General features: G+C 36.0%; 6 protein-coding genes and 1 pseudogene across 7 annotated transcripts in view; 2 read left to right on the top strand and 5 right to left on the bottom strand.

The window, feature by feature from the left end:
• LOC110425013 (uncharacterized) overlaps positions 1 to 4,411 on the top strand; it is a 9,988-nt gene extending 5,577 nt beyond the window's left edge. The window contains exons 2-5 of the mRNA XM_021439766.2: positions 600 to 994; positions 1,775 to 1,828; positions 3,350 to 3,653; positions 3,741 to 4,411. Coding sequence (XP_021295441.2) covers positions 600 to 994; positions 1,775 to 1,828; positions 3,350 to 3,653; positions 3,741 to 4,120 — 1,133 coding nt within the window. The 3' untranslated portion in view covers positions 4,121 to 4,411. The remainder of the gene's footprint in view (positions 1 to 599; positions 995 to 1,774; positions 1,829 to 3,349; positions 3,654 to 3,740) is intronic.
• Positions 4,412 to 4,514: 103 nt separating this feature from the next.
• On the bottom strand, positions 4,515 to 6,393 carry LOC110425014 (Pleckstrin homology (PH) domain superfamily protein). Of its 2 annotated transcripts, none has more exons than XM_089785074.1 (2): positions 5,865 to 6,393; positions 4,515 to 4,551 (listed from the first exon to the last, which is right to left on the bottom strand). In XM_089785074.1, the coding sequence occupies exons 1-2, from the start codon at positions 6,290 to 6,292 to the stop codon at positions 4,530 to 4,532; spliced, it is 450 nt and encodes a 149-aa protein (XP_089641200.1). In that variant the 5' UTR covers positions 6,293 to 6,393; the 3' UTR covers positions 4,515 to 4,529. The 2 variants fall into 2 exon arrangements, with proteins under 2 accessions (XP_089641200.1, XP_021295442.1); XM_021439767.2 differs by lacking the exon at positions 4,515 to 4,551 and adding an exon at positions 4,612 to 5,525.
• Positions 6,394 to 7,091: 698 nt separating this feature from the next.
• On the bottom strand, positions 7,092 to 9,971 carry LOC149526604 (receptor kinase-like protein Xa21; annotated as a pseudogene).
• Positions 9,972 to 11,246: 1,275 nt separating this feature from the next.
• Positions 11,247 to 14,463, bottom strand: LOC110425448 (putative receptor-like protein kinase At3g47110). Its single transcript, XM_021440369.2, has 2 exons — positions 11,766 to 14,463; positions 11,247 to 11,644 (listed from the first exon to the last, which is right to left on the bottom strand). The coding sequence occupies exons 1-2, from the start codon at positions 14,461 to 14,463 to the stop codon at positions 11,247 to 11,249; spliced, it is 3,096 nt and encodes a 1,031-aa protein (XP_021296044.2).
• A 3,194-nt stretch (positions 14,464 to 17,657) lies between these two features.
• On the top strand, positions 17,658 to 19,034 carry LOC110425447 (UPF0481 protein At3g47200-like). The gene has a single exon (XM_089785090.1). The coding sequence runs from the start codon at positions 17,658 to 17,660 to the stop codon at positions 19,032 to 19,034; it is 1,377 nt and encodes a 458-aa protein (XP_089641216.1).
• Positions 19,035 to 19,879: 845 nt separating this feature from the next.
• Positions 19,880 to 20,122, bottom strand: LOC110425446 (seed maturation protein). The gene has a single exon (XM_021440367.1). It carries the CDS (start codon positions 20,120 to 20,122, stop codon positions 19,880 to 19,882), a length of 243 nt encoding a protein of 80 aa, XP_021296042.1.
• Positions 20,123 to 22,149: 2,027 nt separating this feature from the next.
• Positions 22,150 to 24,448, bottom strand: part of LOC110425445 (uncharacterized) — a 3,359-nt gene continuing 1,060 nt past the window's right edge. The window contains exons 1-2 of the mRNA XM_021440366.2: positions 22,796 to 24,448; positions 22,150 to 22,571 (exon numbers count right to left, since the gene is read on the bottom strand). The exon at positions 22,796 to 24,448 is cut by the window's right edge and continues 1,060 nt beyond it. Coding sequence (XP_021296041.2) covers positions 22,150 to 22,571; positions 22,796 to 24,448 — 2,075 coding nt within the window. The remainder of the gene's footprint in view (positions 22,572 to 22,795) is intronic.

Here is a 24,448-nt window from a genome sequence, read left to right as displayed (position 1 = left end):
AACTTCCTGCTCAAGCATTGATTACCAAGGCAATGATTTCAAGGCTTTAGTTTTTGAATTCATCCCTAATGGTAGTTTGGACAGTTGGCTTCATAAGCAACATGAGTCAAGGTATTTGAACTTTGTTCAAAGGTTAGACATAGCCATAGATGTAGCCAATGCAATAGATTACCTTCATCACAATTGTGAGGCGGTAATTGTCCACTGTGATCTAAAGCCTTCCAATGTTCTTCTTGATGATGACATGGTTGCACATGTCAGTGATTTTGGATTGGCTAAGCTTCTATCTAGCGACACAGACAATATGGGTAATGATCAAACAGGTTCTTCAATGATGAAAGGAACAATTGGTTATGTTCCTCCAGGTAAAATTATATATCTCCCTTTGTCTTTCAATATCATAGTCGTAATCTAATGAAATCTTAATATACAAAATCTTAATGATTTTATTATTTATAATGTTATGATTGTTATCTATTAACCATCATTAAACCTCGCATTGAATAAGTTGCAAAATATCAAGTCTCAACTCTTAATTAGAGCTAAAAACAGATGGTTGGCATTACAAGAAGAATTAAGTTTATAACAAATTGTTGCAGAATATGGCATGGGCGGGGCGGTGTCTCCAGAAGGTGATATGTATAGCTATGGGATTCTACTCTTGGAGATGATCACTGGAAGGAGGCCAACAGATGGTATGTTTCATGGCGGCTTAAGCCTTCACAATTTCTGTAAAATGGCACTACCTGATCAGTTGAAAGAGATTCTCGATTTTCGCTTGCTTGAACAAGTTAGTGAAAACAAGGAGAGATTAACGAATCTGCCAAACATGGAGGGAGGGATGTTGGAGAGTTTGTTTTCTTTCACCAAAATAGGAGTTGCATGCTCTGCAGAAGCACCTGGTGAAAGAATGGGAATCAAAGATGCTATTACACAACTACTTGCAATCAAGGCAGGGTTGGTTCGCACTGGGATCCATGGAAAGGACAGGAGATAGGCAGCAGCAGCTGGTGAATCGGAAGTAAACTTCTACTCAATGTTTTGTATCAATAATGGATATTTGAACTTTGTTTTGCGTTTGTTCAAATCGTTTAAACTAGGATTGTCTACGGAGATTTCAAAAGACTTGGCTGTGGAAAGTGATATTTAAAATTATGGTGTGAAATTCATATTTATATTTATCTCCTTTTATCCTTGTTCGATTCCAAAGTAGAAATTTTCCATTGGCTTAATTACAGAATGAGAGATAATCAATTCCAAGCTTTTTCCAACATGATGAATCGAAGCTTAGTAAGTAGAAATGAATCAGCCAACCTGTAACCACTTGCTTTGGGAGACAAATCAACAGAATCCATTCTATTTCATCACTCAACATACTTCACACCAACAGAATGTGTTAAGAAGGACTAGAGATAACAGCTAATCTATCGCGCCTGATCCTTACTTTAGTGCAACATGCTATAAATTAACTATACTAATGTCCGATTTTATATCTTAAACAAGACACACATCAACAGATACTGTCTGTGGGCAGAACCTTATTGTATAGACAAGCCTTGGTAAGAACAGAAATAATTTCTTCTTAAAAATGGAAAAACAATCAACTTTATAGGCAATCCTGGATTAAGTATAGAAATAATTTCTTCTAAAACATGGAAAAACAATCATCTTGACCTTTTTGAATATAGCTAAACATTTTCCCCACAACCACAGCCAAGAACATCTGCAGGCAGTAAATGTTTGAGACATTTAATCAAATTGATCTCACTTGTAGCTTGTGCTCCTAAACAATGGTCGGAAAAGCTTCATTAGCAGAAACTCTTCTCAGGTACATATATTGCATGAACTACTAACTAACTCTATTTAGCAGGCTTACCTGATCCTCTGATGCAAGAAAATTTTCTTGTAAGGAAACTCCTACAGCAGCTTTCAGCTACAAAATTTCATATAGTGGCATCCTATTGCTATCATTTGCTCCTCCGATACCAACTTAATTGGAACAACGCAGAGTAAAAATTGACTAAGTACACAACCTTTCATAGAAACGAGTTCCGAAACAGACTTATCCCTATACAAAATCCACCATCAGATTCTCCCCAAAACATCAGAGAGTGATCTACTCAAGCAAAATCTAGCTGTCGTTTCAAAGCTGTAATCTTGAAGGAAAAGTGACAGAGGAGTCTAGAAAACCAGTTGCATATTTCACCAACAAATTGCAACAAGCAACCTGGCATCAAGAATTTAGATCAAACATCGCCATTGACATTACTTTTGAACTAGGAGCATCTTCATTGGCAACAATCCGGTATGCCATTTTGTGTGGCGGGAACTAACCTAAACTGCATTTATCTGTCAAAACAGTCTAAAGGCATTCTCTTTCAATCTTATCCAAGAATCAAGAAAACCAATAATCCTTAACTAGCAGCGAAAACCCAAATCAACCAACAAATTCACAACAAAAATTAGATTAATTATCACTTCAGTGAACCAATAATTTAACTTTATAGAGCAAAAAAGCACGATTAACAGTCTGATCATTATCAAACATATGGAGAGTAATTCAATTCAGAAAAGCACAAACTTCATATAAGAAAGAAAGCAATTTACAAACAACAGATTACAATATGTGCTCAATTACACAAATTTCAAGTTCGAAAGAGCAAAAAAAAATGGATCTGACTGTAGGGTCATCACCACTTGCTATCATAATCAATGATCTCGGAATCGGTGACCGATCTAGAGTGCTGCACTATGGACCGTCCGATCGAGTCGATCCAATCTTCCTTCTCTTGTTCCAAATCCGTAATGAAATACATGATTTCGTTCCCATCTTTCTGATAATTCAATTATATTTGAGATGATCAAAGATCCTAGATTCAGCAATTATATTACATCAAATTAGTATATATCTTCCTAACTTGATTAAAGTAACCTTTCTCTTTGTCAATTTACTTTGAAAAATTAGACAGGACTGTGGAGAAATTTTTCTGCTGGCGTGATTTATTAAGTATAATCTATTGATAATATGAACAATTTAAATTTCTATAAAGTAGATTCCACCTAAAGTTTGGGATAACTCTTAGGCTTAAATAACAAAAATTCGACATCAGCATTTATTGTGTTTAGTCAATAAGTCTGCCGTCAAGTTTCATGTATACCACAAGTGATAACTGTTACAGGATAATATCTGTTACATTTCTGGTAAGAGATAAGAGCACAATTTTAAAAAAAAATCAAAAAAATTCAATTAGATACATATATAAAAAACCCTTAATTTGTTTTGTGAAAAACTAAAAAAAAAAACCTTATAGTAACATTCATAGATTAGAAGCTGTCACAAATTTAATTTAATAGTATAATTAGTGCCCTTTTGGTCAAGGAAGTCTTCTCCCTGCAGCTGGAGCCTACATGTCCTTCAGCCAAAGATAAGTTTTCCTGGACTACCGTGTTTTTAAATTACCTTCATCATGATTGTGAAACGATGATTGTTCACTGTGATCTAAAGCCTACCAATGTTCTTCTCGATGATGAAATGGTCGCACATGTCAGTGATTTTGGATTGTCTAGGCTTGTATCTAGCCACTCACGCAATATGGAAACGTGTCATACAAATTCCTCATCGATCAAGGGAACAATAGGTTATGTCGCCCCAGGTAAGTTTCATCTGTTCTTGCCTTATTATTTTTTGTTCCTTGTTTTGTCAATTTTGAAGTGATTTGGCTTATTATAACATTTTGCAGAATATGGCATGGGAGGGGTAGCGTCTCCAGAAGGAGATATTTACAGCTATGGGATTTTGCTCCTGGAGATGATCACCGGAAGGAGACCAACAGATGGCATGTTTCACAACGGCTTAAGCCTTCACAGTTTCTGTAAGACGGCACTACTGGAACAGTTCAAGGAGATTCTTGATTTTCGCTTGCTTGAACAAATGGGTGAAGACATGGAGAGAATAAGTAGTCAACAGGAAGCAAAGATATTGGAGTGTTTGGTTTCTTTCACCAAGATCGGAGTCGCATGCTCCGCAGAAGTACCTGCTGAAAGAATGAGAATCAAAGACGCTATCACAGAGCTAGAAGCAACCAAGGCAACGTTGATCCACAGTACGGGACAAATGTAGGCCAAATCAGCAGGTGAATTGAAATTATGTTTTCTCGATGTTTAATCGTCTTTGTTTTGTACCAATAACTGATATTTAAGCTTTCTTTTCATATGAACTGGATTGTCTGTAGAACTTTAGGAAGAATTGGCAAAGTTAGATATGGTTATGGTCTGAATTTCATATCTTAGCAAAACCCAAGTCAGCAAACACTGTTTGAGGGTAGAACATGATTTTACAGACAGTCCTCGATGAGTGAAGATCTAATTTCTTCTACAAACATGGACAGAGCAGTAAACCTGACCTTTTTTTAATATAGCAGCTTAGGCTGGGAAGAAATATTCCAGAAATGGCAATCTTACACAACAGCGATATGTGGAAGCAATATTCAAGGAACGAGAGATAAAACTGGAAGCTCATCAAAATCAACTTAATGGTCTCCATCTATCTCACTGCATCAAAGATTTGTTTCATGCCATCAATTGCTATAAATTGGAAACAACTTCTAAACTCTCATGCAAATGTAAATGCTTGGCTCATGTCTAAGCTTGAGGCAACACCTGATAATCATTAAACATTTTCCCCCACAACAACAGTCAAAAACATCCTGTAGGCTATACATGTTTAAGACATTCAATCAGCTTGATCTCACTTGTAGCTTGTGCTCACAAACAATGTTCGGAAAAGCTTCATTGCAAAATTTTTTCTCTGTTTCAATAAGTACAGTCATTGGAAATGTCTTCTTATCGATACCATTTCTCATTAGAGATAACAAGAAGATATGCAGAGGTCCTGGAACTATTGTATGCCTGCCCCGTCCTAGGCTCCAATAAACAAGGACGTGTTCTCGCTCTTTGGTCATCATTGTACCAATATTACATGAACTACTTGCTAATCATCATTGTACCAATATTACATGAACTACTTGCTAACTCAATATAGCAGGCTTACTTACTCCTCTGCTACAAGACAAATTTCTTATAAATAAACTCCGAAAGCAGCTGTCAATTACAAAACATATAGTAAAATCCTAGAGCTAATGTTTGCTCCTCCATCACCAACCTAATTGGAACAACACCGAGAGTTGACTACGTCATAATCGTGAATACAAAACCTTTTATATAAACTAGTTTCAAAATCTCCTTATCCCTATAGAAAATCCACCATCAGAATCTCCCCAATACATCAGAGAGTGGTCTACTTAAGCAAAATCTAACAGTCATTTCAAAGCTGTAATCTTGAAGGAAAAGTGACAGGGGAGTCTAGAAAACCAGTTGCATTCACCAACAAACTGCAACAAGCAACCTCACATCGAGAATTTAGACCAAATATCGCCATTGATATTACTTTTGAACTATCAGCATCTTCATTGGCACAATCCAGTATGCCATTTTGTGTGGCGGGAACTAATCTAAACTGCATTTATCTGTAAAACAGTTAAAGGAATTCTCTTTCAATCTAATCCAAGAATCAAGAAAATCAATCATCCTTAACTAACAGCGAAAACCCAAATCAACCAACAAATCACAACAACAATCAGATTAATTATCACTTCAGTGAACAAAAATTTAACTTTATAAAGCAAAAAAGCACGATTAACAGTCTGATCATTACCAAACATATGGAGAGTATTTTAACTCAGAAAAGCACAAACTTTATAAAAAAAAGAAAGCAAATTTACAAACAACAGATTACAATACGAGCTCAATTACACAAATTTCAATTTAGAAAAAGGAAAAAATGGATCAGACAGTAAGATCATCACCGCTTGCTATCATAATCAACGATCTCGGAATCGGTGACCGATCTAGAGTGCTGCACTATGGACCGTCCGATCGAGTTGATCCAATCTTCCTTCTCTTTCTCCGAATCCGCAATGAAATACATCGTCGCGTTCCTCGTCGAGAGCTCGAAAGCGTACTGCTTGTTCAGAATATCTTCGGCTCCCTTCACGGTTAAACAGGAAGCCACGGGGATCACGCCACGTGGACGAGAACCGCGTGTGATAGTCGATTCCTTGAACCAGAACAGCTTCCCTTGTTTCAAAACGAACCAGCGGCGACGCCAGGTCTTTATGTACTCCCCTTGTTTCGTCAACCAGCCCGTTCGTTCCGGATTCGACCAGAATTCGACGCCGTCGTAGTCGTTCTGTTTCTCCGTTAGCGCCGTCGCGGCCCGCCATATGCTTGCCATAGCTTTGATTTGAATCGTCGGAGGCTTCGAAGAGTTCAGACAGACAGACAGACAGAGGTAGTTTGGCTCTGTGTGATGTGTCCTCTTGTAGATTTCTTTTGTTTTAATTGCTTTTGATAAATATATTTTTTAAAATTATTATTTTATTATATCTACTTATTTTTTATGGAATGAACTTTATGATATATTCCTTTTATTTTTTTAAAGAATTTTAACATTGGGAATTTTATTTTCATTTAATTTAATATAGTTCATGTTTAGAGTTTTAGTCTTTAATTTATTTATATTTTCAATTACTTTTACTGTCACAAGTGAGAGTAATAATAATTAAATTATAATTAAATAGTTAAATAGTTAAATTATGAATATGTTAACGGATAATTATAAATTAAAAGAAATTCATTAAGTATTATCTTAAATCATATATTTTCATTTTAATATATTATTATCAATTTCAAAAACAAATAATATTTTAATTTCAATTTTCTTTCACAAAAATAATTATTTTTGTGAAAAAGATCTACAAGCATTAATTAACATTTTCCATAACAATTTATGATATCAATCTATGAATATATATTGGTCCAGAACTTGATGACTGATGGCCCATAAGCCATAAGAACATTGGGAGTATCACCTTTTCCTTTGGGACAAAATGTCTTGGAAAAAATGACAACCCCATGATTGAATCACCTTCTTCTAACCTAAAGCAAGCCTGGTTTTGTCCCTTCCATTTGATTTGTTTTGGCTTTTTGTTTGTAAAATGCTATCAATGGATAATTAGACGATTGTTCTATGATCAAGTGACTTTGATCACAAAGCTCTGAAAATGATAGAATTCAAGATAAAATGCATGCAGTTTGAGTTCCTGGGTCCTGAGATTAGCAATGTAACCAATGGATCCTCGTACACCGATTGAACTGGTTTGGTTTTGAGAGTACGTATCTGTGCATTGTGTAAGGAACTTTGCTAGACCAAAATCACTTACATGTGCACAAAAATCAGCGTCAAGAACAACATTACTTGGTTTTAAGTCACAGACTCACAGGGGATGATTGGAGTGTGGCAGTGGTGATGTAGATATTCCAGCGCAGATGCCGCATCTATGGCAATATTTAATCTCTAGAAACTATTCAGCTTCAGTTGTCGATGATGCTCATTTATTTTCAAGTGCAGCCAGTTCTCTAGACTCCCATGTGGCATGAACTGGAGAACTACAGCTCTAAAATGGTTGCCTCTAAAATCCACACTCGAGCAAGAACTTAAGATCTTGACAAGATTTCAATGTTGAATTGTCCTCAAACCTTCACATTCAGCAATGTAGACCTTGATTGCTCCCTTCTGCTGAAGGCTGAGTACCTTGACTGCAATAGTTCTACCATTGTTGAGCATCCCTTTGAACACAGCGCCAAAGCTACCAACACCTATCCAATTTACCGGGGAAAACCCATCAGTGGCTTTGTGCAGGTCCTTGTAGGTAATGTCTGAATGCCAATCATCCGAGGGAGACATAGGAGAAGGTTTCTTTCTTGAAATTTTTATTAAATAAAGAGTCAGAATGAATGATAGTAGAGCAAAACATAAAACAGCACTAACTGTAATTATTGCGAGTTTAAGAGTGAAAGATTTTCCTTCTTTTCCTGACTTCTGCTTTGGGCAACGGGGTAGCTGCAGAGAAAAGATTCCCCCACAGAGCTTACTATTTCCGAAAAGAGAACTAGAACTAATATTTGTTGAGACTCCTTGTCTTGGTACTTCACCTTCAAAATTGTTGAAAGACAGATTCAAGTATTGCAGAAAGATAAATCCTTGTAGGAACTCTGGAATCTGTCCAGACAAGTTATTTCTTGAAAGATCAAGGTCTTGAAGACCTTTCAAAGAACTCAAACTTCCAGGAATTGTTCCTCCAAACAAGTTGCCCTCCATAAAAAGATGCTCCAAGCTTAGGCAATTGCCAAGTGTGCTGGGAATATTACCAGACAATCTGTTCTCTGACACATCAAAGTCTTTGAGATTTTTCAGGTTTCCCACCTCAGGTGGTAAGGCGCCACTCAATGAGTTTCTAGCAAAGTTTACAGATTTGGATAGAGAGGAAAGACCTATAACTTCTTTTGGAATGGTACCCTTCAGGTTATTCTGGGAAAGGTTTAGCACTTGCAAATGCACACAGTTCCCAAGAATCGAAGGAATTATTCCTTCCAGGTTGTTTCCATCCAATCGAAGTTCAAACAGTTCAGTCATGTTGCCAATGGAGTGTGGGATATTCCTAGATAGTCTATGTCCATTCATTTACAGTTCTCTCAGACTAGAACGTTTCCCGATTTCAATGGGGATTCCACCACTAATCATGTTCTGGTCAATGTACAAACCATTCAAGTTGACAAGGTTTTCAATTCCTGAATGAATGCTTCCATATATTTGATTGTTTCCTGTTAGCAGTGATTTAAGTTCAGCAGAAAAATTACCTATAAAGTTTCGCAACACTCCACCAAAATTGTTACTATCTATACCCAACAGCTGTAATTTGCTACAGTTGATCAATGAATTCAGGAAACTCAAATCATCAGGCTCTCTGCTTCCAAGTCTGTTGCGCCCAACATTTAGCCTTTGCAGGTTCTTAACGCTCCCTAGATCAGTAGGCATTCTCCCAACAAAATAGTTATCTGGGAAATCAATCTGTAGAAGACCTGTTGCATTGGATAGTGTAGGTGGAATTGGTCCTGTAAATCGATTTACTCCAACAGCAAATATTTGAAGATTGGAAAATTAGTACCCGAACTTTGCGGAAAGCTCCCTGTCAGTTTGTTATCTGCTGCTGCAAAAATACTGATCCCTGAGAGGTTGAAAATTGAGGCAGGGATGATACCAGAGAGATTATTCGAACCAGCCTGAAGAAAGTTCAAACTTGCAAGCCGTCCGACGTCATCGGGAATGCTTCCACCAAGATTATTTCGAGCTAGAGAAAGATTTAAGAGTGTAGAAAGGTTGCCTAGAAATGGTGTTATGCCTCCTGTTAAATTATTAGCAGCAATATGCAAAGCAATAACCTTAGGCAAAGTGCTGAGCTCCTCTGGAATTCTTCCTGTGAGCTTTTTGAAATTTAAATGGATGACTCTGAGTTCTGAATAATTGCCGAGGCTGACTGGAATTTCCCCTCCAAATGAGTTTTCTGCCAAGTAAAGATACTTTAATCTTAATAAACGGCCGATTTGCGGTAGGATTTCTCCATGAAAGTTGTTGTCCGCAAGGTTAAGGACTTGGAGGAACGTGAGATGAGCATGGAGGGAGAGAGCTTTCCTTGCAGTTTTCTTGATTGTAAGTCCAGTGCAGTTACTCGTTGCCGGGTGCGACTGCATGTAACACCCTGCCATTTGCAGAAATCAAGAGAACTATTCCATGAACTCAAAACTTTCAAGGGATCTTCAGTGATTTCTTTCTTGAATGAAAGCAAGGCGAGCTGATCAGTTTCATTCCCCAGAAAGGCAGGTGCACTGTTTAAGTGAAACAGAAAGAAGAGATGCAGTACCCAAACTTTTGAGTTTTCCACTCATAGCCTTCTAATCTCTAGTTTAGTGTTGATCAGGGAAGAAAGAAAAACTGCAGCAGGCTACCCCATGAGTATATTTTAAACAGAAACTGACATAGCAATAAAACTTCCACTTGGGGTAGGCTCAATCATGTCTTAATTCAGAAAGTCAGGAGCCAGGTAATTGGTTCTTTTCTGTCAATCTATTGGTGTCAACAAACAACAACATAAAATAAGGAAATTATCAGTGTGAAATCTAATTCTGCTGACGCTGAGGAAAGTGACAAAGTCCTCTGGTGAAAGAAAGAATAGTACCTTATGTCTAGAAGAATTGAAAACTTTAATTTAAGAGTGTTAATTTACTCCTTTATGTGCCATGTCCAGCCTTAAAACATATATTGATTATTACTAAAAGTCACCTCTTCAAATTAGCTTGAGAAAAGACAATTGGATCTGAATACTCTGGTAAAGAAGTATCTGCTAGACCTTTGAAGTTACTCAACGGCCATAATATTGTGGTTCGCACCAGCAATTTAAGGATGTCTGGTCTGTGGTGTATATTGGTTAAGTAGGAGATTCCATTTAGTCAAAAAGAGAAAAAAAAATGAAACCCAAAAGCAATCTTTCAGCCTCCGAAACCTTTTCTTGGTGGGTTTCCCTTCATATATGTGAAAGATTGAGAGGAAAAATCTAATATCAAGTCTATATACAGTTGAGAAGCCGAAATTGCTGAACTTTAGCATATCATACCAATAAAAAAATTTGTTAAGGCATAGGTGCAGATGTTGACTGATGCTTGTGGAAACATTAAATAAATTATCTTGCTGTTTAAGCATGGCCCTCTATTTTATATTATCTCTGAAACCATTGATGTCAGAAGCTACCACTAGTAGTTGTTTGTAAAGTTCCCTTCAGTCTTTCAACTGTTAGAAAAGTTGAGAATTACCTACTTAGCATTAGCTCTTTTATTGATCAACTAGAACATCCATATAATAACAAAAGAAAACCACAATGTAATGTGAAATGAAGAGATGAATTATTCCATTTCAAGTACTTGAAACCTTGAAGAGGTATAGAGAAAAAAGAAAGGGACAAACCTCAGTTTAAGAGAATTACATCTACAACTAAATATACACCAAAAAGAGAAAAAAATGTAAAAAAAAAAACACATAGAGGGCAAGGGTTCAAAATCCATGCATATTGTTGTTTACTGCCTCTGGCTTTGGAGATCATCCCCCTGCAATTCATAACAGATAAGTAAGGAATGTGAACAAAATATGACAAGTTTATATAGCATTTCTCATGATAAATTTCAGTTTTAGGTGAATCAAGTTCTACTCTAAATGTATTAAGTCACAAGGAGACTAACTAGATACATAAACAAAGGATTGGGTTAATTTGAAGTTTGAACAATTCTTTCTCCTTTACCTATTGGTATGTATGGTCTAGTCCGAGGTCCAACAAGTGGTTTTTAACCAATTGCAACTCATAAGCAGCATTACTAATCTCCATACGTTCTTGTGGTGATTCCATCGAACATGCCACTCCAATCCTGATGACAGAAATTAGACATTCCTTTATTCTATCAGAATTTGCTTGTCTCAGCCTGTTGTTTTCTGCAGCCACTTCTCCACCATTATTTAGCAGTGTTGGGTCGACAATGTCCATCACCTGGTTTGCCAAGGCCATCCTAGCAAATTTATGAAGGTTTAGGCCTCCATCAAACATTTCATCTGTTGGCTTTTTCCCTGTCATCATCTCAAGTAGTAGAATTCCATAGCTGTAGACATCTCCATCTACTGAAACCTCACTTCCTAGACCATACTCTACGGTTAACAGAATTTCACATGAAAATGATGAATTAGAATAAAGTGAAGTATTGATGTTGCAAATGTGGAAGGTATGCTTATATTTAAGAGAAACTTTTGGTCTGTATGTTGTGATTACCAGGGGCAGCATATCCAATTGTTCCTCGAATTCCGAGTGAGCTGCTTTGAGTTGGATTTGAGTGCTCCTGAAGAAACTTCACAAGGCCGAAATCACCAACATGAGCAGTCATGTTGCTGTCCAGAAGAATATTGCTTGGCTTTAGATCACAATGGAGGATTGGCTGTTGGCAATGGTGATGGAGATAATCTAACGCATTTGCCACATCAATCCCAATTTCTATTCTCTGACGAAGACCAAGATAAGGAATTTCAACTTGTTCTCCTTCTAAAGCAGGATGCAACCAGTTTTCCATGCTCCCATTAGGCATGAACTCATAAACTAGAGCTTTGAAATCATTACCTTGGAAATCAACGCTTGAGCAAGAAGTTATGATCTTGACAAGATTTCTATGTCGGATATTTGTCAAGGCTTTGCACTCAGCCATGAAACTCTTGGAGGCTCCTTGACGCTGAAGGTTAAGTACTTTGACTGCTATAGTCAATCCATCCTGATCAAGAACTCCCTTATACACAGAGCCAAAGCTGCCAAGACCAATTAGGTTTGTCGAAGAGAATCCATCAGTGGCTTTAAGAAGCTTTTCATATGACACCTTAAGAAGTGTTTTACGCAGCATGGGACTAGGAGATTGTTTGTTTCTTCTCCTTTTGAACCAACAAAACATCAGAAAGGCCACCATGGCTATTCCCAAGAAGGCACATGATATTGAGATTATTACCTTAAATGCAAGGGAATCCTTTTGTTTCTTGGAACTATTGTTGATGCTGCATTTGGGCAGCTGCAATTCATGTATGCCCCCACAGAGTCTTGTATTACCAACTACAGACATTGCACTTGCATTGGTGAAAACTCCCTTCACTGGTACCTCACCCTCAAAATCATTGAAGGATAAGTTTAGATATATCAACGCAAGTGATTCCAGGAATTTAGGAATTTGGCCCGATAAGTTGTTACGAGCAAGATCCACCTGTTGGATAGCTCTTAAGAAACTCAGTGCCGGAGGAATGGATCCTTGAAAGAAGTTTCCCTCCATGTATAGAATTTCAAGGTTACCACAATTACTGAGTTCAAGAGGAATTTCACCAGACAAGTTGTTCCTAGATACATCCAGTCTCAAGAGATTCTTCATATTGGCAATGCTTGCAGGTATTTTTCCAACCAAATGGTTTTGAGATAGATTTAGTGAGATCATGCGAGGTGTTTTATGAAAAAGTGTTTCAGGTATAGTCCCCCATAAGTCATTTCGAGAAAGATCTAATGCTGCCAAGTTTCTTAACTTTCCTAGACTAGTAGGGATGGTTCCTTGTAGATTGTTATTTAGCAGATGCAGCTCTAGCAGTGATGACAGGTTTCCTAAGGTGGGAGGAATTTCCCCTGAAAGTTTGTTTCTGTGAAGATCCATCCATTGTAAGTTATGAAGTTTCCCAATTTCTGGAGGGATTTTGCCTGTAAACTGGTTCCTTCCTATTGCGAACAAATATAAGTTAACCAAATTACCTACCCCTGAAGGGATGGTTCCATATAACTGATTTGAATCAAGAAGCAAACGTAGAAGTTGAGTGGAGAGATTACCAAACGAGTGAGGCAATACGCCTTGAAATCGGTTTACAGATAAATCCAAATTTTGCAAATTGCTGCAATTGGCCAGAGAATCGATAAATCTCATTTCATCAGGTTCTCCACTTCCTAGATCATTTCTACCTAAATTCAGCTCAGAAAGCTGTTGCATGCCACCAAAATCAACTGATAATTTCCCAGATAAGTTGTTCCCAACCATTTCAATAAATTCAAGTTTTGAAGCATTGGATAACGAGACAGGAATTGATCCGCTAAAGAAATTGGCAGATATTTGAAACAATCTAAGATTAGGAAGAGTGAGGCCCAAGTTTGAAGGAAGGCTTCCACGAAGTCGATTCTCAGACAAAGAAAAAATAGCAAGAGAAGAAAGATTATATAGGGAAGGAGGTATTGTACCAGAGATGTTATTTCCACCGAGTCCTAGAGATGTTAAGTACCTTAGTTGACCCAATGAATCTGGGATGTTCCCTCCAAAAGCATTGTAAGAAGCTGATAGAGCTTCTAGAGAGGAAATGTTTGCAAGAAAAGGTGGTATGCCTCCAGTCAAATCATTAAAGTGTATAGCTAGTTCTTTGAGATTTGACAAGGAGGCAAACTCCAATGGAAATTTCCCTACGAGCTTGTTCCTTCCCAAAAGTAAAGATGAGAGCTTGGAACAATGGGACAAGTTGACAGGAATTTGGCCAACCAAGGAGTTGTTGCCCAGATGTAGAAAGCGCAACCTGAACAGACGACCAACTTCCTCAGGAATTTCTCCATGGAGGGTGTTGTTTTCCAGCCTGATCTCCCTAAGGAAGCTGAGGTTGCCAATGTAAGGTGAGAGGGAACCCACCAATCTTCTTGACCTCAGGTTTAACACGGTCACTCTTCTATGCCTGCGACTGCATGTGATTCCTTCCCACTCGCAGAAATCTTTAGACAGATTCCACGAGCTCATCACTCCGTCAGGATCCTGTGAAATTTTTGACTTGAAAGCTAGCAGTGCAATACGATCTGTCTCGTTTCCAGGATTGGTTCTAATCACAAAATTGGCAGTGGCAACAGCGGAAGTTGTTGCATGCAACAACAGGATGCTAAAGTAGAAACCAGCTAATTGGCAGTAAACAAAAGGGAACGCCATTGCACACATCAAAACTTGCCTTTCTGCAATTCTTTTTGGTGACTTTCTGTATTGCTTTGTTACATATTTATAGGGTTGATTCATTGTACAAATTAATCAATGGCTACCCAAATTTATAAAGTTAACGAACAAGAAGAAGTTTGTTGACATAAATGCTGCCGTGTCCCAGGTGAGGAAAAATGGTCATAGGGTTCTAGTCTCTTTGACACCTAAAAGTCAGATTTAGTTGGCAAGAAAATCAAATTCCTAGGCTAGGCCAGTCAAATAAAGAAAAAAATGGAGGGGCTTCGGTTTTAACATAAGACAAGATCCTTCATATGAAATTTCTTTATAACTCCATACTTATAAAAAATTGTTTGATTTGATTATATTTATTTTTTCTGATTGTAAATAGTATTTGTATGTACTCTCCAAAAAGAATAAACTTGACAAAAAAAAGGAAGAAAAAGAAAACTTTCATTGTCCATGATTAATTGGAAGTCTTTAAGGGACCTTTGTAGACTTGGCCATGGCAAATGAAGAAGATAGGTCTCTTTGTCTTTGGGTTTACTCTGACCAGTTGGATTCTCCATTTTATTATTTTTTATCAAACATTGACAAAATAAAAATAATAATGAACAAATTCAATAAAATTGAAATACAATGGAAAATTTTAATATTGAACCATAAAATAGTAACAAATTCGATATTAATCCCCTCAAAAAAAATAATTAACAATTTTTTAGGGATTTTTTTCTCTTGTTTATCTCATTTTGGTTATCTCATTATTATCTTCATATCTATATAAGTTTGTAATTCCATCTCATTAAGCATTAAATATCTAATTTAACTCATTGTTTTAAGGAATTCAAACTTTATGCCCCCCACCCCCAATATATTTAATCATATATAATTGGGAAAATGATGGCTAAATAGTGAATTTTGTGTTAATAGGAAGCCAATAATGTTTTTCATGTAATTAAGTAAAGTTCCATGGATTTAGCTAAATTATGGGCAATTCTATATGGTTTAAATTATAGCTAAATTATATCCACTTGTTGTGTGCCCTTAATTTTTTTTTTCAAAAAAAAGTTTCGTTCAAAATTTTACAGACATCTAGACCTCTTTTAACGTACGAACAAATAGAACCATGAAATGTTAAATTTTGAATGTTAATTCACTTGGAAATAATAATGGTGCACTGTCTATCAATCACGTAAGAGTTAGAGAACTAATTTTCAAAAAAAGATTTTAGAGAACTAATTTAATGAAAATGGAATGGTAGGTATAGTTTATATTTGAAACAAAATTGAATGAAGTTTCTCTATTTTATTTAATTAATATTAATATAATTTATTGATTGGTTTTGTTTAGTTATGAATTGGCTAGAGTTGGCATCATGGCATATTCTTATATACCATGTATCACGTTATAGGTTTGCAAACAAAATATAATTTTAAGAGTATGTTTGGTTTGTGGAATAAAATGAAATAGAATAGAATAAGTATTACGTAAGAATAGAATATAATAAAAATATTATTATATGATTTGATCGCAGGATGAAATAAGGTAAGAATTATTTTTATAACTTATTGTAATGTTTAGTTGATAAAAATAATTTTGGAATAACAATGGAATAGATGATAAAAAGATAACAATAACTTTTATTGTAATATATGATTATTTATTTTTATTCTATAATATTTAAAAAATTAATAATTAATAATTTAAATATTAAAAATTTTAAATATTATCAATTTATCTATAATTTAAATATTATTATGATTAAAATATTATTTAATTTTTAAATTTAAAATACTAAGTTTTATAATATATAATTAAAAACTTAAACTATTTATTATAATAAGATATATTTTCATCAAAAACAAAAATACTCTTTATATAATTTAGTAAAATTTATACCAAAAGAAAAAACTAGGTAAATTTTTTCTTTTTTAATCATTTAATTTTTATTTTCATTAAAAATTTAAAATTTTAATAATTTAATAATTTATTATTAAAGTATTAGTATAATTTTTTCTCTATTTTCATTTTCATTTTTTAATTTATATTTCACTTAATAATTTAAACATTACTATTTTATTTATTTATTAAAATATTACAATTTTAAGTTTTAAATTTTTAATTTTTTTAATTTAAAATATTAATTTTATAAGACTAGGTTTTTAATTTTTGAAATTAAGTAACAATATTTTGATAACAAACGTTTTATACTCTATTCCCATAGATGTGGAATAGCTAATATCATGGAGAGCCGTGGCATTAGTTATTCTAAGATTTTCCAAGATTTTAAGGAATAGGCATTCTTTTGGGATAGTTATTCTTTTCTTTAAAAGCAAACCAAATGAAGAAATTTTTTTTGGGAAAATAGAGACCATTCCCCAACCAAACATACCATAAGAAAAAAATGATGAGAATATTACATTCCAAGCAAAAAAGAAAAGGAGATAGTGATGCAACAACGAAAGAATCAAAGTAATTAGAAGCAAACACTTTGGGGATCACTTAGGCTATGTCATTGGGCTGTTTTCTGGGATTATTAGAGATTCAAAATCCAAATTATTGCGAAATTTAAAATAATTAAGAATGTTGATTATTGAGCTTGACCCCAAAATGGCACTCTCATTGTTACGAACCGAGCAGCTTCGAGCCATGGAACGATCCATATATTTTTAATGGAATTGATGGCATTCTGAAAAAGATCGATGACATTGTGTTTACGGATTCTTCTGCAAAATTTGAACTGGATAGAGTTGAAATGTTTCTTTGCATGGCAGTAAATCATATGAATTCAAATAAGATTATTTCCTCTGCTCTTTACATGGTGATTGCGGTAAGGTTCATGATTTTGTTTCATTGATTGATACTTGTTCCATGTAAGAAATCTTAACAGTCACTCTGTCAAAAAGATAAAGCAGATAAAATGTATACTAAACTTGATGCTCAATAAAGTATAAAGAGGATCATTCGTGAAGCTACTATCTCGATCTAGTTAGTGTAAAGCATATAAATTCAGCGGCTAACGTACCCGAATAGCCTCCGCCAAGTAGAAACAAAGAAACTTAACCCACCTTTTCTTCGATCCCTTCGTCCTTTGTTTCTTCAGGCAACTCCTCAATTACACTACTTTTATTTCCAAATTTTCTATAACTGTCATTGTATTACCTGCTTTACCGTCAAGCTGGTAGGATTCGATGATCAGCGACGAGGAGCAGCCGTGGGAAGTGAGAATTTCAATGCCTGAGATAGAGCATTCGGATTTCATCAGAGAAAAGAGAGCAAAATTGGAGTCAGCCTTGCAAGAAGCCAGAGAAGAGGAAAGTGGTACATATCAAAGAGCCAAACCGTTAATACAAAGAGTTCCACCCGCCCTCATGAGCGATGTCAAGAAGGATTTTAAGAAATATTTTGAACCAAGGCAGGTAGCCATCGGCCCTTTGCATCATGGTAATCCGAAGTTCGAGCAGGCAGAGCACACCAAGCTTAAATTGGCAGCTCTCTTTGCAGACAAGAACAAAACTAGGGGTGAGTTTCTATTCATTAAGATTAAGGAAGAGATAAAGGATCTGAGGAAGTGTTATAATCCGGAGGACATAAAAGATTACGACGATGATGAGCTAGCTTGGATGTTCTTCGTGGACGGTTGTGCAGTGTTGTATGCCCTATACTACGTTTTAGGAGGCGAGTTTATAGAGTTGAACGCTAACGGAGACCTTGCCGCATTTATGACACTTGATTTTTTCTTGCTAGAAAACCAACTTCCCTACCGAGTCCTCAAGATATTGATTAGCTTAGCCAAAGAACCCCGAAAGTGGGAGCAGTTAATCACAGAATTCATAGGTTACAGCCTAATAACGGATATACGAGATGGGAAGAGCAGACACACAGACGAAGAAGGAAAGCAAGAGTACACTCATCTTTTGGAGCATTTGCGGAAGAAACTCTTGACGGGATGCCGAGCGAAGAGCAACAGTAGTATGATAGGTGGTTTGCTTCTGTCATGCGGAGACAACCAAAAGCATACGAAGACATTTCGTAGCATCAAGGATCTTAAAGGAACAGGGATTCATGTGACGCCCAGCGAGTCAAACAGCCTGAAAAACATTTCCTTCTATTGCAACTTACTGGGAAGCTTAAAGATGCCACGCATCCTGGTGGATGACTCAACAGCTGCCATGTTCTTGAACTTGGTAGCCTTAGAAATGTGTGGAAATTTTGAGAATGATTTGGGGGTCACCACTTACTTATGCTTCCTTAGTTCTCTCATTGACACAGCAGAAGATGTTAAGGAGCTGCGAGTTACAGGTGTGCTCCACAATTATTTCGGAAGTGATGAAGAAGTGGCTAATCTTTTCCGTAGAATGGGCAGGGACTTGGTGCCAGATCCGTTGATGTACTATGATGTTATAGAGAACATCCACAGATACTGCAACTCTCCGGTAATATGGTTCTATTTCAATTATTCCAATTATTTTGGTAGAAACTGGAGTTTTCTTGCTTTTTTGGGTGCCATAGTAGGACTTGGTCTCACTATTATTCAGACTTATTTCGCTGTCAATCCAAAGAAGTAATTAAGGCTTATCTTCCTTTTAGGTATACGTTTTATGTGTTCAGCTTAGTTATAAAATCGTGGGACATGCACTTCCATGCTCAAAATGTGACAGAAAATGTATGCATTTGATAATTAAATTCTAAATATTGTATTGGATTAAAAATAAATATATGGTTAAGGTTTTCTTCTGTATATTCTTTTTACTATGCCTTTTTATTTACTTTTACTTCTTTAAAAGTTGGTAAAAAACAGAGTAATTAAATATATAGTAGAAAGAAAAATCATAGCAATTGATTAAAATGAGCAAATAACTAAATGTGAAACCAGAGTTCTAACTTCTAACATAATTATTTTTATATAAAAGAAATTCATTCATTATGATCTTAAACAAAAAAATTTCAAAGTTAATTGTTAATCATTCAAATATATTAGCACATTTACTTTCTTTGAACAAATATGTTTTTAACTTTTTACTTATAAAAGAAGCAAACCGTATAATTTAATTATATAATTAATGATAATCCGTTAGGATATTCTCTAAGATGTTTAATTTTGGCTTTCAATCTACATATAATCTACTGGCAAGAAACTTTTCTTTTTATTTAAAAGAAATTCGTAAAGCAAGTAAAATCTCACTGGTAAATCCATTAATAGGATGATGGGAAACAACAAGTGCACTCCAATTTCATCTATTGAATTCAAGCATAGGAATATGTCTGCCATATCTTCCGGTGCAAAATTTGTGTTATGCCATAGGCGTATGCCTATTACATCTTGTATCATACATGTAGAGAAGAAAAAAGGATGACAAACGCAAAGGGAAACTAAACAAGAGATGAGACGAATAGCACAGCGGTAGCTTGGCTAGGCTGTGCCGGTGACGCCCAAGTCTCGGTTGTTGTTGTTATCATCTTTGGCAGAGCCAAAGATAGGGCCAGCGTCGCCAGTAGGATCTTCCACCTTTTCTTCCAGCTTATCAACCTGAATGCCACCCTGGTCTTCCCTGGCACGTAGCTCCATCTTGGTCTTATTCTCCCCTCCTTCCACTGATTCATATATCGTCACCGTCTTCGCCTTCTTCGGCAATGCTCCCTGTCCCCCTGACATTATTATTACTTCACCTTCTACCTTGTTCTAGCTAGTTTGAGATAGTCCCACAAACATACCAACAAGCAGTCGGCTTTTCATAGTTGGAAAAGGGGTTTTCCTCGTTTCTGAGTAGACTTGAATTCCAGACACGTACAGTTGTAAGCAGCGAGGCCGGCCAGGTGGTATTAAACCCACGGATGCCTGACAAGTTGCTGTCAGATAATGCTTCTACGTGTGGCTCATGCAACGTTGTTACTTGGCAGCGTCTTTGGTGAACCACCGTGATGACTTGTACTTCTAGCTAGGCAACACGTCACCTTTTCTTACTTTTAATTTGCTTTTGAATACTCATTGTTCAATTACAGAAGGCGATTGAGAGATTGAAGAACAATTTTTTCCTATGCTATTATCAACATGTTCAATTTTAGAATAGGTGGAGTGACTTTGATTAAAATACTCTCAATCTAATGTAGATATTATTATTATTATTATTTTAATATATCTGTTTTTATTTTAATTCTTGAAATTTTATTTAATATTAGAATTGAAATTTTATTCATGAAATGGAAGACACATGTGCATGAAAGTTACAACTAGCTTGTTAATCCACTTTAGGAAAGTCATCTCGAGAAATGACTATAAGCTAGAGGCTTCCTATCATTCATTTTTCTAGAATTAACATAGCTGAATTTACAACATAAATTTAAACATAATATAGTCCTCAATCAAAGAAAATTAAACACAAAGAAAAATATTTTATTCAAGAAAATGATAAGTACAACTGGAACTTGCAACGAAATTCAACGTTCTTCCAGAGTTGATCCTTTAGAAAAACAAGGGAATGGTTACTTCTTATGCTGAGCTGCACCAGGGAGCTTTGATGTATATGCAAATACCAATAAAAAACGCAGCAACTTCGCAAGCCAATAGACTATCACCTAGTACCTGTAGTTGAAGGAAACATTTAACCTTAAATCATGCTGGTTCAAATTGAAATAGCAATTAAACAAGGACAGGCCATGGGTTTATAATGAATTATATATATTGTCAATTTTGTGTATCAAAACCATTCATGATTACTTGTCAGCCAATATTAATAAAGAAATCAAAAGTGACAAATGGAATCATGAGTCGACGAAGAAAGGTTGAGTTAGCTTGAACACGGTTTCCACACTGGACCGCTTTATTTAGGGTAAGATTGTGGTTTGGTAGAGATTCTAAGATACCAGCAAACTAGACCTTGAAGTAAACGCTGAAGACAAAGCTGGCTGTCATGGAGGATATTGGCAGCAGGGTCAAGAGTTTTAATTGCTTAGTTTGTGGAAGAAAGGTTATTGGACAAAAGTTTTTGAATTTCCAAGGGTCATTCCACTTGAACGAGTAGGAACACAAGAAACACAGGATGAGACTGGAATTAACGTAGCTGATACTGCCAAGACTCCCCAATCCCTGAATTTTCAACACAAGAAAAAGAATTTCATTCAAGGAACAATAAGCAATAGAGGTGGAATTTTATTCTTGAAATGGTAGACACAATATGAGAACTTGAAATCCAACGTTCTTGCAGATTTGGCTTCTCGGAATACAAAGGAATGGTTCCTCAGAAAACATTACATATATAATCTTCAATTGCGGAAAGTTAAACACAAGGCAAAAGTACTTTATTCAAGAAACGATAGGCACAAACACTAGAACTTGCAACTAAATCCAACAATCTTCCAGAGTTGATCCTTCAGAAGACAAGGGAGTGGTTACTTCTTATGCTGAGGTAATAATTATCTTCTTCTTTTTCCCAGTTTGGAGGACGGAGTGAACTGGGAGTTTTGTTGTAAATGCAATACCAATCAAAAGTGCAGGAACTTCACAAGCCGATAGACTATCACCTAGTAACTGCAGCTGAAGGAAATATTTAACCTTAAAAACTATCAGGATTCAAATTAAAAAAGCACTTAGATAAGGACATATCATGGGTTTAAGATTTGCAAAGGATGCAATTTTTTTTTCAAAAAAAATTATAATGAATTATATGCTATTGCTACTTGGATTTATAACAGTATTCGTGTACCTGTTGCTCTTAATGGTCGAGTTGGAAGTAGCTTGTCTCTTATAGAACAAAGCTTTGCTACAACGTCATTCATATGCAATCGTTCAGAAGGCAAATCAACAGAACAGGCAACTCCGATTTCAAATATTGAATTTAAGCATTGAAGGATCCTATTATCTCTTTGGTTGCTCTGGTTGCGAGAGTTCTTGGTCGTTCTTTCTCCTCGGAAACTTTGTTGAAGAAGAATGGGATCTATAATCTCAGCCACTTGATTTGGCAAAGCAGTTTTAACAAAGTTATGAAGGTTCAAATTCTCTTTAAACATTTCATCAGTGGGCTTCTTCCCAGTAAACATCTCCAACAAAAGAATGCCATAACTATACACATCACCATATGTTGTCACAACACTTCCCAATCCGTATTCTGCAATTCATTTGTCACAAATAATTAAGAGCAACAATTTTGAAATAGATGCAAATAACTTTCTCACATCAAAGCTCTTAACATGTTAAATTAAATAACATATTGATTTTGAAAGAATGCCTTCTACATTTATCATATTGAAAGAAAACTATGGATCTACTTCAAATTTGGTGTTTAATTATAGACTATAGATATGATAGTAAAGTGTGCAGTAGTCTACTCACCTGGTGGTGCATAACCAATTGTTCCTCTTAACCCCAGGGAGCTTGACGGGCTTGAAGCGTTATTTTGCATGCCTGATGTAATGAATTTTGCTAGCCCAAAGTCACCCACGTGGCTAACCATTTCATCATCAAGTAGAATATTGCTCGGTTTGAGGTCGCAATGAACAATTGGTGTTTCATAATAATGATGAAGATACTCCAATGCACAACCAACATCAACGGCAGCATTCAATCTCTGGAAAAATGTTAACCTTTTTGCTGCCTCATTCATGGCAACGGATGGATGCAGCCAGTTCTCCAAGCTCCCATTTTGCATGAACTCATAGATTAATGCTTTAAAATCATTCCCTTGATAATCGACACCTGAAACTACTGTTAAGATCTTGACAAGATTCCGATGTCTGATGTTCTTTAATGCCTCACATTCAGCCATGAAACTTCTAGAAGCTCCACGACATAGAAGATTAAGCACCTTAACAGCAATAACTACTCCACTCTCTTCAAGAATTCCTTTGTATACAAAACCAAAGCTACCTGAACCAACTAGATTCGCCGAGGAGAATCCATTAGTAGCCTTTACGAGGATTTGGTATGACAAGTTTAAAAGTGAATTTTCTGCACAAGTTGCTGCTGTTGGCTTCTCTTTTTTACTTCTAAACCACAAAAAGAGGAGAAGAGAGAATACTAATGTCACTCCTAAAATTGCAAAAACAATCGCAATTTTTAATTTAAGAGAATTGCTCGATCTTCTATTGGATGCTTTCAAGTTACATTTTGGCAAGTGTAACTCGAAGATGCCTCCACAAAGCTTACTGTTTCCCTCAACGAATGCAGCGCTTGCATTTTCAAAGACTCCTTCAATTGGTACCATGCCCACGAAATCATTGAAGGAAAGATTTAGATACTTTAATGATCCCAAGCTCACAAGAAAATCTGGAATCTCACCGGAAAGATTATTTCTAGATATATCTAGAGCTGAAAGGCCTTTCAATGAACTCAAAGATGAAGGAATAGGGCCTTGGAACAAATTGCCATCCAAGAACAGTCTCTCCAGTCTTACATTGCTATCAAAATTGTTTGGAAGCACACCTGACAACCTATTTTGAGACACAAGCAATTCTCCTAAATTTTTCAGATTTCCCACTTCAACGGGTAGCACACCAGTTAAATAGTTTGAAGACAAGTCTAGGACAATAGACAAGGAAGAGAGCCCAATTACCTCAGGGGGTATGGAACCACTAAGGTTGTTATTAGAAAGAATCAAGGCAACCAAATTTTCACACTTACCTAGACTCGAAGGAATGTTGCCATGAAGATTGTTATAACCTAAAGCAAGTCTAATTAACATTGTCAAATTTCCGAAAATGGGGGGAATGACCCCAGAGAGAGAATTGCGAGTTGCAAAAAATCTCCTTAGCTTTTGAAGCCTCCCAATGCCAAGGGGAATAGAACCTGATAATTGATTGGCCGATGCCACGAGTATCTCCAAGTTGATGAGATTTTCAATCCCTGTTGGAATTCTTCCCAATATTCTATTACCTAGGATATTTAAATATAAGAGATTGCTAAAATTGCCTATGCAATCCGGTAATTCTCCTCCAAAGTTGCTTTCGGCTATATCTAGCCACCCTAGTCTGGAAGCATTGTTTAAAG

The sequence above is a fragment of the Theobroma umbraticum genome, unplaced genomic scaffold, assembly GCF_002168275.2.
Source record: "Theobroma umbraticum cultivar Fairchild unplaced genomic scaffold, ASM216827v3 scaffold_81.0, whole genome shotgun sequence".
Classification (NCBI taxonomy): Eukaryota; Viridiplantae; Streptophyta; class Magnoliopsida; order Malvales; family Malvaceae; genus Theobroma; species Theobroma umbraticum.
The sequence above is the reverse complement of the archived record's forward strand: the minus strand, read 5'-3'. Positions and strand labels throughout refer to the sequence as shown.

What these genes read in the sequence shown, in the direction of transcription:
- LOC110425014 (XM_089785074.1), bottom strand. Translation starts at nt 6,292, where the DNA reads ATGGCAAGCATATGGCGGGCCGCGACGGCGCTAACGGAGAAACAGAAC. An exon ending in GTTGATTATGATAGCAAGCG is followed by an intron (nt 4,552 to 5,864) that starts GTGATGATCTTA and finishes TCTTTGATGCAG; the next exon opens with TGAGATAGATGGAGACCATT.
- LOC110425448 (XM_021440369.2), bottom strand. Translation starts at nt 14,463, where the DNA reads ATGGCGTTCCCTTTTGTTTACTGCCAATTAGCTGGTTTCTACTTTAGC. An exon ending in AATTGGATATGCTGCCCCTG is followed by an intron (nt 11,645 to 11,765) that starts GTAATCACAACA and finishes TGTTAACCGTAG; the next exon opens with AGTATGGTCTAGGAAGTGAG.
- LOC110425447 (XM_089785090.1), top strand. Translation starts at nt 17,658, where the DNA reads ATGATCAGCGACGAGGAGCAGCCGTGGGAAGTGAGAATTTCAATGCCT.
- LOC110425446 (XM_021440367.1), bottom strand. Translation starts at nt 20,122, where the DNA reads ATGTCAGGGGGACAGGGAGCATTGCCGAAGAAGGCGAAGACGGTGACG.